Source organism: Lactuca sativa, chromosome 2 (genome assembly GCF_002870075.4).
Source record: "Lactuca sativa cultivar Salinas chromosome 2, Lsat_Salinas_v11, whole genome shotgun sequence".
Lineage (NCBI taxonomy): Eukaryota > Viridiplantae > Streptophyta > Magnoliopsida > Asterales > Asteraceae > Lactuca > Lactuca sativa.
This window is the reverse complement of record NC_056624.2, coordinates 128,467,374-128,481,446: the sequence shown is the minus strand read 5'-3', so window position 1 is coordinate 128,481,446 and position 14,073 is coordinate 128,467,374. Positions and strand designations below refer to the sequence as shown.

Here is a 14,073-nt window from a genome sequence, read left to right as displayed (position 1 = left end):
ATATTAAGGTAATGATTAGCATAGTTTAAGGAAACATGTTTGGTTGGAAAACTCATATTTATCCGTTATCTATTTCCGCCGGTACGCCTAAGAATTTTGCGGCAAAATAAATGTGTGGCTGAGAATGATTCCCTATTCTTAACCTTTTTTATCTCAATTAAACTCTCTCTTTCTCTCTCTCTCTCACTCTCTCTCTCTCTCTCTGTGTGTGTATATATATATATATATATATATATATATATATATATATATATATATATATGTGTGTGTGTGTGTGTATGTGTGTGTGTGTCTGTGTGTGTATGTGTGTGTGTTCCGGTTCATTTGAGACCATACTAATTTTGTGAGACCATGAGACCAAATCTAAAAATAATTTTAAAATGCAAAATAAAATGAAAAATCCAAAAATTCTTTTTTTAATTATTATTTTCGGAACTTTAATTACCTAAAAAAATATTAAAAAAAATATCGTTTTTTTTTAAATACGTAAAATATTCTAATAAAATATTACACTGTAAATATTCTAATGTGATTTTTAGAGGGTTAAAATATTACACTAGATTTCTCAGATATGTAGAATATTCTATTTATTCTACTAGAATTTGTAAAAAAATGTATTTTTTTAATATATTTTTTTGAAAGTATAAATTCCGAAAATAATATTTGAAAAAAGAAAATTCGAAAATTTTCAATTATTTTGCATTTTAAAAATGTTTTGTTGTTTTATGTATCAAATGAGTGGCTAGGATTACGTCTCACGGTCTCAAAAAATTAGGCCGTCTCAAATTAACATAACCCTATATATATATATATATATATATATATATATATATATATATATATATATATATATATATATATATATATATATATATATATATATATACACACACACACTAGCCGTTTACCCGCGCAAAGCGACGGGTGCGGATCAACAAAATGACATAAAAAATTTGTTAAACAAAATGACGAATAGATAGAGATTTCTTATACCTGGGCTAGGATTAAACGTAAGACATTGTTGAGCTTATTCGATTTTAATAGAAAGAAAAACAAAGGAGGAGGTAGCGAGCATGAGAGAGAACCAAGGTTTTGCGGTCAATGGCAAGACATTCATGATAGACGAATGCTAGATCAATGCGCCTCTTCTAGTTTATATGAAATGCTTTATAACGTGTACATCGTATTATACCGATTCAAATGGATATGAAGAACACTTGGTGAAACTTTGACCCTTTCAAATTCTTATCATCATCTTATTTGACTTTTTCATTATTATTGACAGATTCAGTATTTAACGATTCAATTGGATATGAGGAACACTTGGTCAAAGTTTGACCCATTCAAAATGTTATCATCATCATCTTATTTGTCTTTTTCCTAAATATTGACCGGATAAGATTTAGTATTTACCGATTCAATGGATATGAAGAACACTCGGTCAAACTTTGACTCATTCAAAATCTTATCATCATCATCTTATTTGACTTTTTCATAAATGTTGACCGGATAAGATTTAGAATTTACCGATTCAATTGGATATGAGGAACACTTGGTCAAACTTTGACCCATTCAAAATCTTATCATCATCATCTTATTTGACTTTTTCATATTTAACCCATTCAATTTGAAGATAAGCTTAGAAGACTTATTCAAAATCTGTCTTTGACCGGATAAGATCTATTATTCTCCGATGCATAAAATTATTCTATATGATGCTTAAAAGCTTATACCTCTTAAAATTTAGCAAAATCTAGTAAATGCTTTTTAAGATATATATATATATATATATATATATATATATATATATATATATAGTGAGAGAGAGAGAGAGGTAGGTTGAAATGTTTCTCACATCTATTGTGTACTAGAATGCATCAATAAGAATTGAGTAAACATTAAATGTATATTAAATGATATCCATATTTATAATTCCTTTTTATGGAAACTAATTTAATTCGTCATTAATGTCAATAATAATATTCTTTCAGAATGAATTCGTATGTAAAATAATAAGAGTGTATTCTCACTAGTGAAAAAGGCCCTTTAATGACGCGCAAACAATGACACTCGCTGATAGAGGACGCGCATTCATGCGTGCCCTAAAAAATAATGTCAGTTTTGCAAAATTTGAAGGATAGAGGACACGTATTTACGCGTGCCCCTAAAATTAGTGTCAGAACTGGAAAAAAAAAAAAGAAATGTGGAGGGCGCCTTTCATAAAATGTGGGTCATCTAAATGTGTCGCTTTATAAAATTTTGATGAAACACGCGTTTTTAAGGCGGGATTTCATTCGCCTATTAAATCCCAAAAATTAACCCCCCGCCTCTCCCAATTAGCAAGAAAAAGCCCTAGGGCCTTCTTCCTCTTCTTCTTCTTCTTTAAAGTTATCAATCAAAAATTAAGCAACATTCTCTTCCATTTTGATTTAGATCGATAGTTCACTAAAATGCTGGGTATGAGTTTTTGGATAACGCTTCTAATGATTCCGATGATGTATCATTTCGTCTGGTTGGATGCATATTTACTATTAAATTTGAGGATTTTCTTTTATGCATCACTACCCTCTTCTATTTCAATCTTTCCAAGTTCATCATATAACAAGGCTTCGGTGATTTTATTAGCTAATGATCTCTTTCTAGATGTTAATCGATCTCCAGTTAATTCGTTCACCCCCTTTTTTTATAGGTTTTTCTGCTCCCCACATTTCTTGTTTCACATTTGTCTCAACAAAGTCTTTACTCATGTTATTCGATTTCCCCCCTTTTAATTTCCATTTCTCTAGGGTTTTTTTGTTTGTTTGTTTCGTAATGTTTTCTGAACAAGCGTCGACGCGATTCTTGTTTGTAGCTAAACAATATTGAATTTGTCAGAGTGATCGGAAGAGGAAAAATAGAAGAAGAAGAAGAAGAAGAAGAAGAAGAAGAAGAAGAAGAAGAAGAAGAAGAAGAAGAAGAAGAAGAAGAAAAGCGAACAAACGGGATTTCTTCACCTGGTGTGTTAATTTGTGATCAGCTCTTCTGAGCGAAGAGAAGATCTGAGTCGGTACAAGGGCAGCTATATCGTATCAGAATGAGGTTTAGATATGCATTTTACTTTCTTTCTAACTACATGTGCGTTTAGACTTTAGATTGATTGTGATTTGCATTTTACCTTCTTTCTTACTTTTTATTTTGATGTTATTTTAGGTACAAGGGCAGCTATATCGTATAAGAATGAGGGTTTTTTTGCCTTTTTTGAACCAATATGTAAGTTCATAATTTCCCAAACTCTTCTAAGAATGATTCCAACACTTTGGATTGTATTTTTCTTTCTTGGCTTCTTTTCGAAGAAAAGAACTTCCCACATATTATACCAATTATGTGGACATTAGGGACGTATGTATCAGCTAGCAAACAGTTTGAATTCACATTTTTCTTAGATCAATTTGGCTCTTATGTTATGAATACATGTTTCTTAGATAAATTTGGCATCAGGGACTTATTATACCATTATTTTTTTACCGTTCAAGGTTTGTATTTTTAACTAGAACAAGGGTATTTTTGTAATTTTCTTGTCTACTTATGCTCTTTTTTTTAGTTCAGCTCCTCTCACAGAGGAGGATGCTATTGTAGATATAATGGGACGACATTATCAATTCGTATCTTCAATGCAGTCTCGTCTAAAGCAATGGATGATCCATTTGTGGTTCTAGAATCTACATCAACACCTGTCACATCACCCCCAAGTGTTTTTATTGATCCAGTGGAAACAGTTCACAAGATGAATAATTCCGAGAGCACTAATACTGGAGTAAGTGGAGGTGTGTTTAATTTTGATTACATTAGCCCCCTTCATGGATTTGGTAAGCATGCACCTGCATTCCCAACTGAGACAAATAACAAGGAAAAAGATCAGAGCCCTTATAAAGAAGGACTAAGAAGTTCAACTCGTAGAGACCCAACAGACAAATCTTCTTTTAGATTTCCGGAGACCGAATCAGAGAAGGCACATGTACAAGATTTTCAAGATTCTCAAGAAACTGTTTTTTACATGCCACCTGTCTCTAAAACTTCTCATCGGTCTGTTGATCAAACTATTTCTCCACCTTCATATACCGAGACAAGTTCTCAAGAACTTGAACAAGAACAACCATCTAATGATATATGGCTTACCGTATCAGAGATACCTCTATTCACACAAACTCAAGGTCAACAGGCTCGATTGTTGGCGACTCTTGCTCGTTGAATTTGCTTGAAGACCAACCTTCTGAAGAGATGAAAGTTGTGGCGATTTGTGCTTTGCAGAATCTTGTGATGCATAGTCGATCGAATAAAAGAGCGGTTGCGGAAGCTGGAGGGGTTCAGCTTGTCCTTGATTTGATTGGTTCGGGTGATATGGATACCTCGATTCAGGCTGCAATGTTTATTAAGCTTCTTTTTTCCAAACATACCATCCAAGAATATGCATCTAGTGAGACTGTTAGAGCTATAACTGGTAAATCTTAATAAGTAAAAATTGAAAATACAATGTTATATTGCCTTTAATTTATCTCCTTCTGCTGATCTTTCATCTCCTATTGCAGCTGTTATCGAAAAAGATTTATGGGCAACAGGAACAGTCCATGAGGAACATTTATTAGCCCTAAATACACTTTTCAGAAACTTCCCACGTTTAAGAGCCTTTGAACCCGCAACATTTAGCATCCCACAATTGGTGACATCACTCAAAACCGGCTCAGAAGCAACACAGGAAGCTGCATTGGACGCGCTATTTCTTCTGAGGCTAGCGTGGTCTGCATGCCCTGCTGATGTCTCCAGATCCCAATCAAACTTAAGGATCATTTTTACACCCTATGAAACAACTGAAGTAACGCTTCCTTCTTTCCTACTTGCAACTAGTTTTCCAAAAAAAATCTATAAAAGTATATTCAGATATATGCTCCTTTTACATTAGACCTCTCACCATGCTTCCTAATCCTTTATTTACTATATTCTGTACACACCCTTTAGCCAAGATTCTAATTTGTATCATGAATCAGAATCCTGTTTTAGTGAGAGCGTATCAAAGTGGAAGATTCAATCCCCAAATTATATACTTGTAGAAAGTGTAAACATATATCCTCCCTCATTTGTATATTATATAGTAATCAATCATAAGTATCTATTAGTATTAACTAAAATTTCTTCAGCTAAATAATAACAATTTAGATTATATGATATTTTCTTAATATAAGGGAAGACCAAAGATAATTAAGACACAAAATGAAAGGAGAAGTGGTACTGGTACGAATTATTAAACTTCGCACACTTGGAAACATCAAACTTATTAGTGAGCTTTTGAAGCAGAAAATGGTCCCCGGAAAGATCGTGCATCACATTGTTCAGGTTTCATTTTTCATCTACTTCCATTTCTTTCTTTTATAATTTTCTACTTTCTTTCGCTATTTTTCTTATTATAGTGGATTTGACATGACAGGAGCTTTTAGAAGCAGACAATAAAATTTGTCCAGAGGAGGAAAACGTAGAAGTCCCCCCCCCCCCCTGATTTTTCTTATTCATTTTATATGATTAAACTTCAAAATTAGATCTTAATTCCCTTAAAATTTAACTACATGATATGAGTAAAGTCCCCCCCCCCCTGCATACATCTTTGCAGCCTTCATCCCAGCTCTTATGATAGCGGGGATTTTTGATCATAGTGTTGCTTGACAATTAGCTCAACAGAAAGAATTAAACCTCAATAATCCTTTAGCCTATTACTTAATAAAAATTTGTAAATATAGTTAAACAAACTTTTACGTGTTGACAAGGTAACACTTTCTTATTTAATTCACAAAGTCAACATGTTGACATGGTAACACTTTCAGAATCTTGTTTTGGGTTAAATAGTCTCTGAACACTACCAGTCATCTTGCACACCACCATCATCAACCTTGAAGTTTCCACCTATCATCTGATAATTGTAGCCCCATAAATAGTATAAACTTGTATAAGACAATTATGTCCTTCAGGTTTATAAAGTAGGCCCTTGTTTTAAGGTTTTGAACACTTTATATTAACAAATTTTTTTATCGTTTCAGTTATGAGGGAATCCAAATGATGCACATACCTCCTCCCCATGTTAGCTGTGTGGTGGGGTACTCAAACTGATGAAGTTTTCCCTAAAGCATGGCATGGATTGACGACTACTATTAGAGAATCAAATGCAACTTAGGTACTAGTTACTTCCTTTAAATTATACTCTCCTAAAATCTAACCTGGCTCACTCACTATTTCATATCTATAATACTTTCTATATTTTTTTGTTTTTATAAAAATATTAGAGACCCTGACTGAGGAGATTGCTGTCAGTTAAGAAGGGGGGACACAAGAAAAAAAAAGATTTAACATAAAGGCATAAGAAAAAAAGTTAAATTCAAGTCAATAGAAAGCCAATAAGGGTCTCACTTAAAAATAAAAAAGAGCAGGCAAGCAGGCAGACATCAAGCTTCTCCACCAGCCTTGCCAATAACAGTTGCCTTCTGTGTTCCTGAGTACCTGTACAAGAATAATATCTTGTTTGATTCTGTAACAGTCATTATGAGCATTACCTTTCCACTAAATTTCCATTTGGGTCGTACATACAATTTTTTATAGATCCATAGATGGCAGTATCTTTATTAAGCTTAGGTGCATCAATGAGTATTTTCAGTTCACAAATTATCTATGAAGAGAAGATCATAGATCAGGTATGAAATTTAATATTGCTTACATTAATCTGTAATTGTAATAGAACAATAGACAATAGATACAAGAATAAAACTTGCATATGGGCTTGCAAGGCAATGGTTTGGTGCTTCTGCAGTGATAAAGCAATGGTAACATTCTATACTTATGGCTTTCCATAATTAAAATAAAGCAATGTAAATGTAATACTGATTTACTTTTCCATTTTTTGTTGTCAGAATGGTTATTAGATGGACTTGCAGGGTTAAGCACTAAACATGGGCATCTATGTTTTTATGGAAATTGTGTTGTTGTCTGCAACGCAGATGATAGTTCTGCAACTGCTTTAAGCTCCTCTCATGCTTCCAAAGCTTTGTATGAAATTATGAGGTTGTTGCTTTTTTACTTAATGGATTTCATCAGTTAAGCACTAAACATGGGCATCTATGTTTCTTTAAATATAGTTGGCCTAATGTATCAAAACAATAACCATTTACCTTTTTCCCATATTCTTTTATCCTTCCAACTCCCCACATTATAATTGATGAATATTGCAAAATTTGCTTTTCGGATGTAAGGATAAAATGGTAATTCGGTCTGATTCAAATGGTTTATTCAGTCTAGAAATGGTATTCTTATTGCTAATTCATGTTTAATATTAATTCGAAATTGTAAACGATGTTCTTATTTCTTTAAAGGTTGAGTCGAGGCTGAAGGAAACAACTTCCAGACTTGAACAACAATTGGCAGAATAACAGGTTGCAAGATTGAAGGCTGAAGGAAACAACTTCTAGATTTGAAAAAAAATTGTAAACGGTGTTCTTATTTCTTAATTCTATTTTTTTCTTTTTATTTATATAATAATGATATTGCTGACTCTGCCTTTGGTTATTTTGACCAGGTTGCCCTCATGCTTGAAGGGATGGGTTCATCAGCACAAATCTTGTTTACAATGAGTAGGGATGGGTTCATCAGCACAAATCTTGAAACGTTACTTATCATTCACAACTATAAAATTTGTCCCTGATTTTTCAGTGCATGCATCTTTGCAAGTTAATTCTTGTTTCTTGTCATTTGTATTGCATTTAATGATAAGGACCAGGAGGGACTTTATGTCTTTTTTTTATCCTTCAAAGTTTTGGAGCAGGGAGCTGATTCAGCAAGCAAGCGTATCATATTATTCTTATTTTGATAAAAAAGAATATGTCTTAATAAGTAAAATCTTGGAAAGACTAAAAAGAAAGTCAAAGTATGTTAATATGTCCAAGTAGTGATATCGTATGATGTTGGTGCAGGAACTTGATCATGTTGTGGAAGAACTTGAAAATATTGCTAAAGTGAATCTCCTTTAACACAGATCCATTATTTCACTAATTGAATAGGTTTACTTATTGTTACATCGTAGAAAATTTGTTATCTTGGAGTTCCATAGATAGCACATTTGACTAGTGTCAAATTGTTCTTGCATATGCTACAACTTAAATGGGATCTTACTTAACTTACCAATGTTTTTACTTAACTTACCAATGTTTTTATATTTATGACAGATTGGTCCTTTAAAATGTTGGCGAGGTGGGTTATGCCTTTCAAAATCTATTGGAGATAGAGATGTTGGGGAGTTCATTATTCCAGTTCCTCATGTCAAACAAGTGAAGGTTAGTTTAGTAATTAAACTCAATTTATTCCTCTTTTTATTAACAACTTTTATTTATTCATGATCTTCATCTATCTTCTGCTGGTGGGCGGCTTGTAATTTCAAGTGATGGAGTCACGGGTTGGCTCCGGAATCAGCAGCAGCACAAATTGTCAAAGTACGGAAACAAAAAAATGTCAAATTTGTAATAAAATATTATGCAATGGATTCTATTTTTTGTATATGATATTTTGTATGACATTAAATTTTATGAAATGGATTATATTTTTTGTATATGATATTTTAGTTTCTATTATAAGGCATTAAATGCAAATTTAATTTGAAAATTATTAAATCTATAAAAAATATATTTTTTTAAACATTAAAATTATGATACGCAAAAATGTGTGTCATCTTCATTTATCACATGGCCTTTCTTGACAGGGGCTTTCTTGATACGCATTGCGTGTCATTAACACGCGCGCCGTAACGTTACGACATGCGAATGCGTGTCGTCTATAAACGACGCGCAAAAGTGCGTCGTCTCTCTTTATGACTGGGCCTTCCTTGACATGCATTTGCGCGTCGTCTGAGCCTTTTACGACGCGCAATGAGCGTCGTAAAAGGCTATTTTTCTAGTAGTGTCTAGGAGAACGAGAGTATATTCTACTAGAATACACCCTCATTCTTCATATTCTATACAACTTTATTGTATTTTAAGTGAGTGAGTCCTGAAATAATGTTATTGCTGACATAAAAATCTAGATACGAATTATTCTGAAAGAATATTTTTCCTGAAATTAATGTCGAATTTAATTTATTTCCATAAAGAGAAAATTATAATTATGGAAACCATTTAATATCTATCATTATTTAATTAAATAATAATATAATTTTAATAAATTACTATCGGTGCATTCTAGCACACAATAAATATAAAAAACACTTTAACCTAGCCGTATATATATATATCTATATATATATATATATATATATATATATATATATATATATATATATATATATATATATATATATATATATATATATATATATATATATATATATATATATATATATATATATATATATATATAAGAAACCCTATGCTTTAAAAATTGAGCAAAATAGGAAAGGTGGATCAATGTAGAATAAGTACGGGATTTTTTTGGATTTTTCATGGATTTTCGGCTGTTTTTTCTTGATTTTAAGCAGCCTTTTGATGGGTCGGGTCCTAATGGATAGACAATATGGTTCATCACTCATGGTTCCACTAAATTCCACTAAATGGGACAATGTGCCACCGTTTGAAAAGTAATCTCTTCATCTCCACGCTTCCATTCACCTCCTCCAATGATTCCTTTCCTCTAATGCTTCCTTACTTTCTCAATACACTACCTCCATCACCTCTCTCTACCTAACAACCCAATATATCAACATTTGCCCGTTTCGCCACCGCTCCTCTATAATTGATCAATTGATGGGTTTCTTTGCAGATAAGAAGCATAATCGTTGTTTCATATTGATGCCCTAACTCCATACCACCGGTTTTCTATGAACTGTTTGCTCCCCATATTCTAATTTAGGTTTTGATAACTGATAATCCATTTCGGACCTTCACTCTGACGCTCTTATCTTCCCTGGCTTTCTTTGGATGGTATGACTGCTCCTTATTTTCAGTTCTTCATTTCGCTCTCTGCAAACCTTGTCTCTTAGTTAAGCCATTAATCCAAATTTAAATCTATACCTACATCTTCGTCCAACCATCTAGGTTTTGTTGAGGATTGGAACACCACACAATTATAAGGTAAATGCATCAACTTTTTTTCCAATTTACAACTCTCCCTTTGATATATTGAAGGTCAATTTTTATTTCCTAGATTTACGCGTTCTGATTTTGATTGCCTAGATTTGCTGGTTCTCATTTTTATATTGATTTTAGTTTTGGAATCTCTTTTGACAATCTATGGTTTCATATTAAAAGCAAATTAGAGAGAGACGAGTCTACCACTGGTAAGAAATTGTTTCAGTAGTAGGTTTTGGAATTGTGATAACTACAAATTGTGTTAATGGATGTAAACTGTAAGTTCAATTTTTGTTCATTGTTTGTCCATGCAATATTCTGTAAGTTGTATTTTGACCTTTTTTTTTTTTATTTTTTTCTATTTTGTATATTTATGTTATTGTTACAACCTGCATGTGTTTGATTTCACATGATTATCCGCAAAATTGAATATGTTTTTCTTTCATTAGCTATTTACTCGGATCATTATCCTCAAAATTATGCTATTTCCTATATTGGAACGGATATCAGTCAACCAGAAATACATGCTCATGCACAGGTAAGGTCTTTAATCTCTAAAAATACAGATCGTAATTCCCTCTCTAATCTCTATTTAGTTTTGGAATATTATTAATATAATGGTTGTTAGTAAGAAATCAAAAACTTATCTTATGGGTTGAAGATTTCACCCAAGCTAAGCCAATATCGATATTAAATTTGAGTCTGTGATGATTCTTGGATATTTTCACCAACAAACAATATGCAATTTTGTTAAGTTGGGGCTTTTGTTGAACTATTATCTGGGGAGTATTTTTTATACCAATTGATTGGTTTAATGTTGAGAATAGTCGGTTCAATTGTATCCGTAAGCCTAAATATTTTAATGCTCACTGTTTTGATGAAGTTACAAAAGCTATGGTTGCCCAATCTGCTTATAATTGTGATAATTGAAAATATGATTTTTTTTTTACTTCATTATGATATCCAGCAAACACGGATTGGTTTCTGATAGTCGACTAAATCTCATAACCTACTTAGGTTACGAGATTTCAAGTTGCTTTTTGTGTTATATACTTTGGAAGAGTGACGATTTTAGTTTTTTAGTTGCAAGGTCAGCTCTTATGCCCTGCAAAGTGTTTTCTGATATGTACAGTTTGATATATGCATGTTTTTATATTTAGTATAATCGCATAGATACAATTTTATGACCCAATAAGATATGAGAATATGAAATTTGATGTGAAGAGACTTAAGAAAACTTATCTTTATTGTCCTGCCAAAATTGAAAATACATTTTCTGATGGTTTATGTTCTTTTTCAACATCTGCAGTAATATACTGTACAAACAAAAACGATGACCGAAGAACGAGAAGTACATCCAGATTGTAGAAATTGTTCAATTTTCTCTGTCGACTTAGTACATATAAATTATGTTAAAGAAAATAAATTGCAATCACATACTTTGTTTAAAAAATAATACTGTACAAAAGTAAATTTATTCGAGTAAATTTAAGTCTTGAGAGTAGAATACTTGATGACTTTATCTACAAAACTGACAAGATCATTTGTTAACACCTTTAGTTCATATACTTTTTGAGTTATTGTAGACGAAGTTACAAGGTGACAAACTATAAGGTGGGACCACCTTTCTGTGGCTATAGAGGTAATGATCTGCATTATGCAATTTTTTACAAAGATTGTTATTATACAGCCGATAAAAAAGAATTTTGCTCTGTTTTGTGGCATTCCAAATCGAAAATTGCTATATGCCAAGTTTTTTGGTGCATTTTTCTTAGGTTGGACAATTTTAAATTATAATATAGATAAATGCTTTAATAAAAAAAGGTTTGTGATTTTTTAATATGTGGAATAAATTTGTTTTGTTTGAGTTTTAGTTTTACCTGATATTTAAGATTGCATTATTTTTTTTTTTGTGAATAAGAAATAATTTAAATGGGACTTATTTGTGAATATATTTATTGTAATTACATGCGATTTTATGTTAACCATAAAAGTGAAATAGAAATCAATTGGTTTTAAATACCATGTTAGGGGCTTTGAATAAAATTTGTTGTAATCACGAGAAGCACTAGAGAAACTACTACTTAATGATGTTGGATTAAAGGTAAATATGGCCTGGTTGATTAAGATTTGTAGTGATGATTATGCTACACTATATTTTTCTCTAATTTTATGATGATAAACTGCATTTGTTACATTTCCTTTTTTGTTAGACTATTCAATTTGGAAACAACCCTTTGACATGTCATTTATTAATATTACATCACTGCATTTTCAAAAAAGAAAATTATAGACAATGTACTTTAGTTTTTACCTGATGGCAATGTATTTCAATTTTCTTTTCCATAATAAAAATTTACTTTCACTAGATTTTTTTCCCAATATTATCTTTAACTAAAACCTTACACCACTCGTGGGTCGTGCTTAGCACGACCTTTAGATGTCCCTAGTATATATATATATATATATATATATATATATATATATATATATATATATATATATAGATTGAGAGAGTTACAAAAAATTTGTACAAATGGTCGGTATAATTACGGAGCTATATATAACGTGATAAGTAATTTATACAAAATGGTTCCAGAAAGAATGCGCCGTAAATTGTATACCAATTATTAAAATAAGATTATTTATGTTGCTTAATTAGTTTACTAATAATTTACATAAATGGTTCCTTTTTATACGGATTAATAAAAATAAAATGTGTTGTTTGATTATTTTATAAGTAATTTCCATAACTGGTCCACAGTTGATTAGAAATAGATAATAATAATAATAATAATAATAATAATAATAATAATAATAATAATAATAGTAAATAAATCCACTAAAAAATATCTATATATGTAAGATACATAAAAGAGTCTATTGAATTCTTATAACATCATATGGACTATGAATGATAGATGATATTGAAATAGATTAATAAAAAACAAAATAATAATAATAACAATAATAATAATAATAAAATCGAATGAAAAAAATATCTATTTATGTAAAATACATAGAGCATCCACATTGCTGTGGTGCTTGCAAACCATTTCAAATGTCATGTAAACATTAAATATGAGTATTTAATTAAAAAATCAATATATGAGGAATGGTTGAATATTTATTATATTTATTATAAAAGGTATACCGTATATTTCTTCTAAAACAATTATATGATTCATTAAAATATTAATATATAAGACTTACAAGGCTTTCACAAATTGAAAGACAAGTACAAGTGACATTAAGTTTTTGATAAGCGGCATTGCAAAGAAACTTTGAAAGAACCAAATACTAGTGATATTAAGTTTTTGGTAAAGCACATTGTAGAGAAACTTTGAAATGACCGATGTAGAAGGTTTAAAGGAATATTTAATGAGATTTTGCTGATAGACAAATTTTGGAAGCAAATTTCAAATTTTAGTAACAATAAATTTATTTTCCAGAAACAAATACGCATTTCGTGGAGGTGAGTTCCATGGGTTCCATGGACTTCAAATGAACTCCGTGGAATGACATTTTTGTAAATAAATGAGGGGTCTTTTTGTAAAAATCACCGCACCGCATAGCACTTAATGAGGTCCGCAGAGTCACCTCTGGGAAACCGTCAAAAGTTAGTCAATTTTGATTCCGAGTTAGGTCAATTTCGTAAATTGGTCCTCTTCGCGACGTTGTGTTGCTTCCTTGACGAACTACGTTGCTTCCTAGTCAAGACCTCTGTTGGATATGTGTTCTTGAATCACCGACGAAGGTAGATGGATCCGGCGAACGAAGAAAACATTTTTGTCGATGGATACGACGATTAGTTATGGATTTCCGAAATTTTCTATTCTGTTTTTCAGTTTATTTGGTTTTAAGATATATTTTTTAATGAAAATGCGGGTTCTTTTTAAAATTTTCATTTGTTCGTTTTTGGTCAAGGTCTCATTCACAAGATCAACAA

The 14,073-nt window shown here is 31.5% G+C and overlaps 2 protein-coding genes across 18 annotated transcripts; both read left to right on the top strand.

Annotated features, from left to right (window-relative positions):
- The first annotated feature begins 4,231 nt into the window (after positions 1–4,231).
- LOC111898637 (protein CELLULOSE SYNTHASE INTERACTIVE 1) lies at positions 4,232–7,114 on the top strand. The gene is made up of 3 exons (XM_023894539.3): positions 4,232–4,477; positions 4,566–4,904; positions 6,927–7,114. Exons 1-3 carry the CDS (start codon positions 4,258–4,260, stop codon positions 7,112–7,114), a joined length of 747 nt encoding a protein of 248 aa, XP_023750307.1. The 5' UTR covers positions 4,232–4,257.
- Positions 7,115–9,493: 2,379 nt separating this feature from the next.
- Positions 9,494–12,589, top strand: LOC111897530 (uncharacterized). 17 transcript variants are annotated; one of them, XM_052768438.1, is made up of 5 exons: positions 9,586–9,977; positions 10,092–10,127; positions 10,574–10,662; positions 11,092–11,214; positions 11,434–11,655. In XM_052768438.1, exons 1-5 carry the CDS (start codon positions 9,975–9,977, stop codon positions 11,459–11,461), a joined length of 279 nt encoding a protein of 92 aa, XP_052624398.1. In that variant the 5' UTR covers positions 9,586–9,974; the 3' UTR covers positions 11,462–11,655. The 17 variants fall into 17 exon arrangements, 2 of the variants coding, with proteins under 2 accessions (XP_052624398.1, XP_042758527.1); XM_042902593.2 differs by having other exon boundaries at positions 9,588–9,977; positions 11,092–11,655; XR_008230273.1 differs by lacking the exons at positions 11,092–11,214; positions 11,434–11,655 and adding an exon at positions 11,711–12,589 and having other exon boundaries at positions 9,592–9,977.
- The last annotated feature ends 1,484 nt before the right edge of the window (positions 12,590–14,073 follow it).

Coding starts and splice junctions, on each gene's coding strand:
- LOC111898637 (XM_023894539.3), top strand. CDS start 4,258: ATGAAAGTTGTGGCGATTTGTGCTTTGCAGAATCTTGTGATGCATAGT. Junction 4,478..4,565: donor GACTGTTAGAGCTATAACTG/GTAAATCTTAAT, acceptor CTCCTATTGCAG/CTGTTATCGAAAAAGATTTA. Junction 4,905..6,926: donor TCCAAAAAAAATCTATAAAA/GTATATTCAGAT, acceptor TTTTGTTGTCAG/AATGGTTATTAGATGGACTT.
- LOC111897530 (XM_042902593.2), top strand. Junction 10,128..10,573: donor GAACACCACACAATTATAAG/GTAAATGCATCA, acceptor TTCTTTCATTAG/CTATTTACTCGGATCATTAT. Junction 10,663..11,091: donor AAATACATGCTCATGCACAG/GTAAGGTCTTTA, acceptor TATGATATCCAG/CAAACACGGATTGGTTTCTG.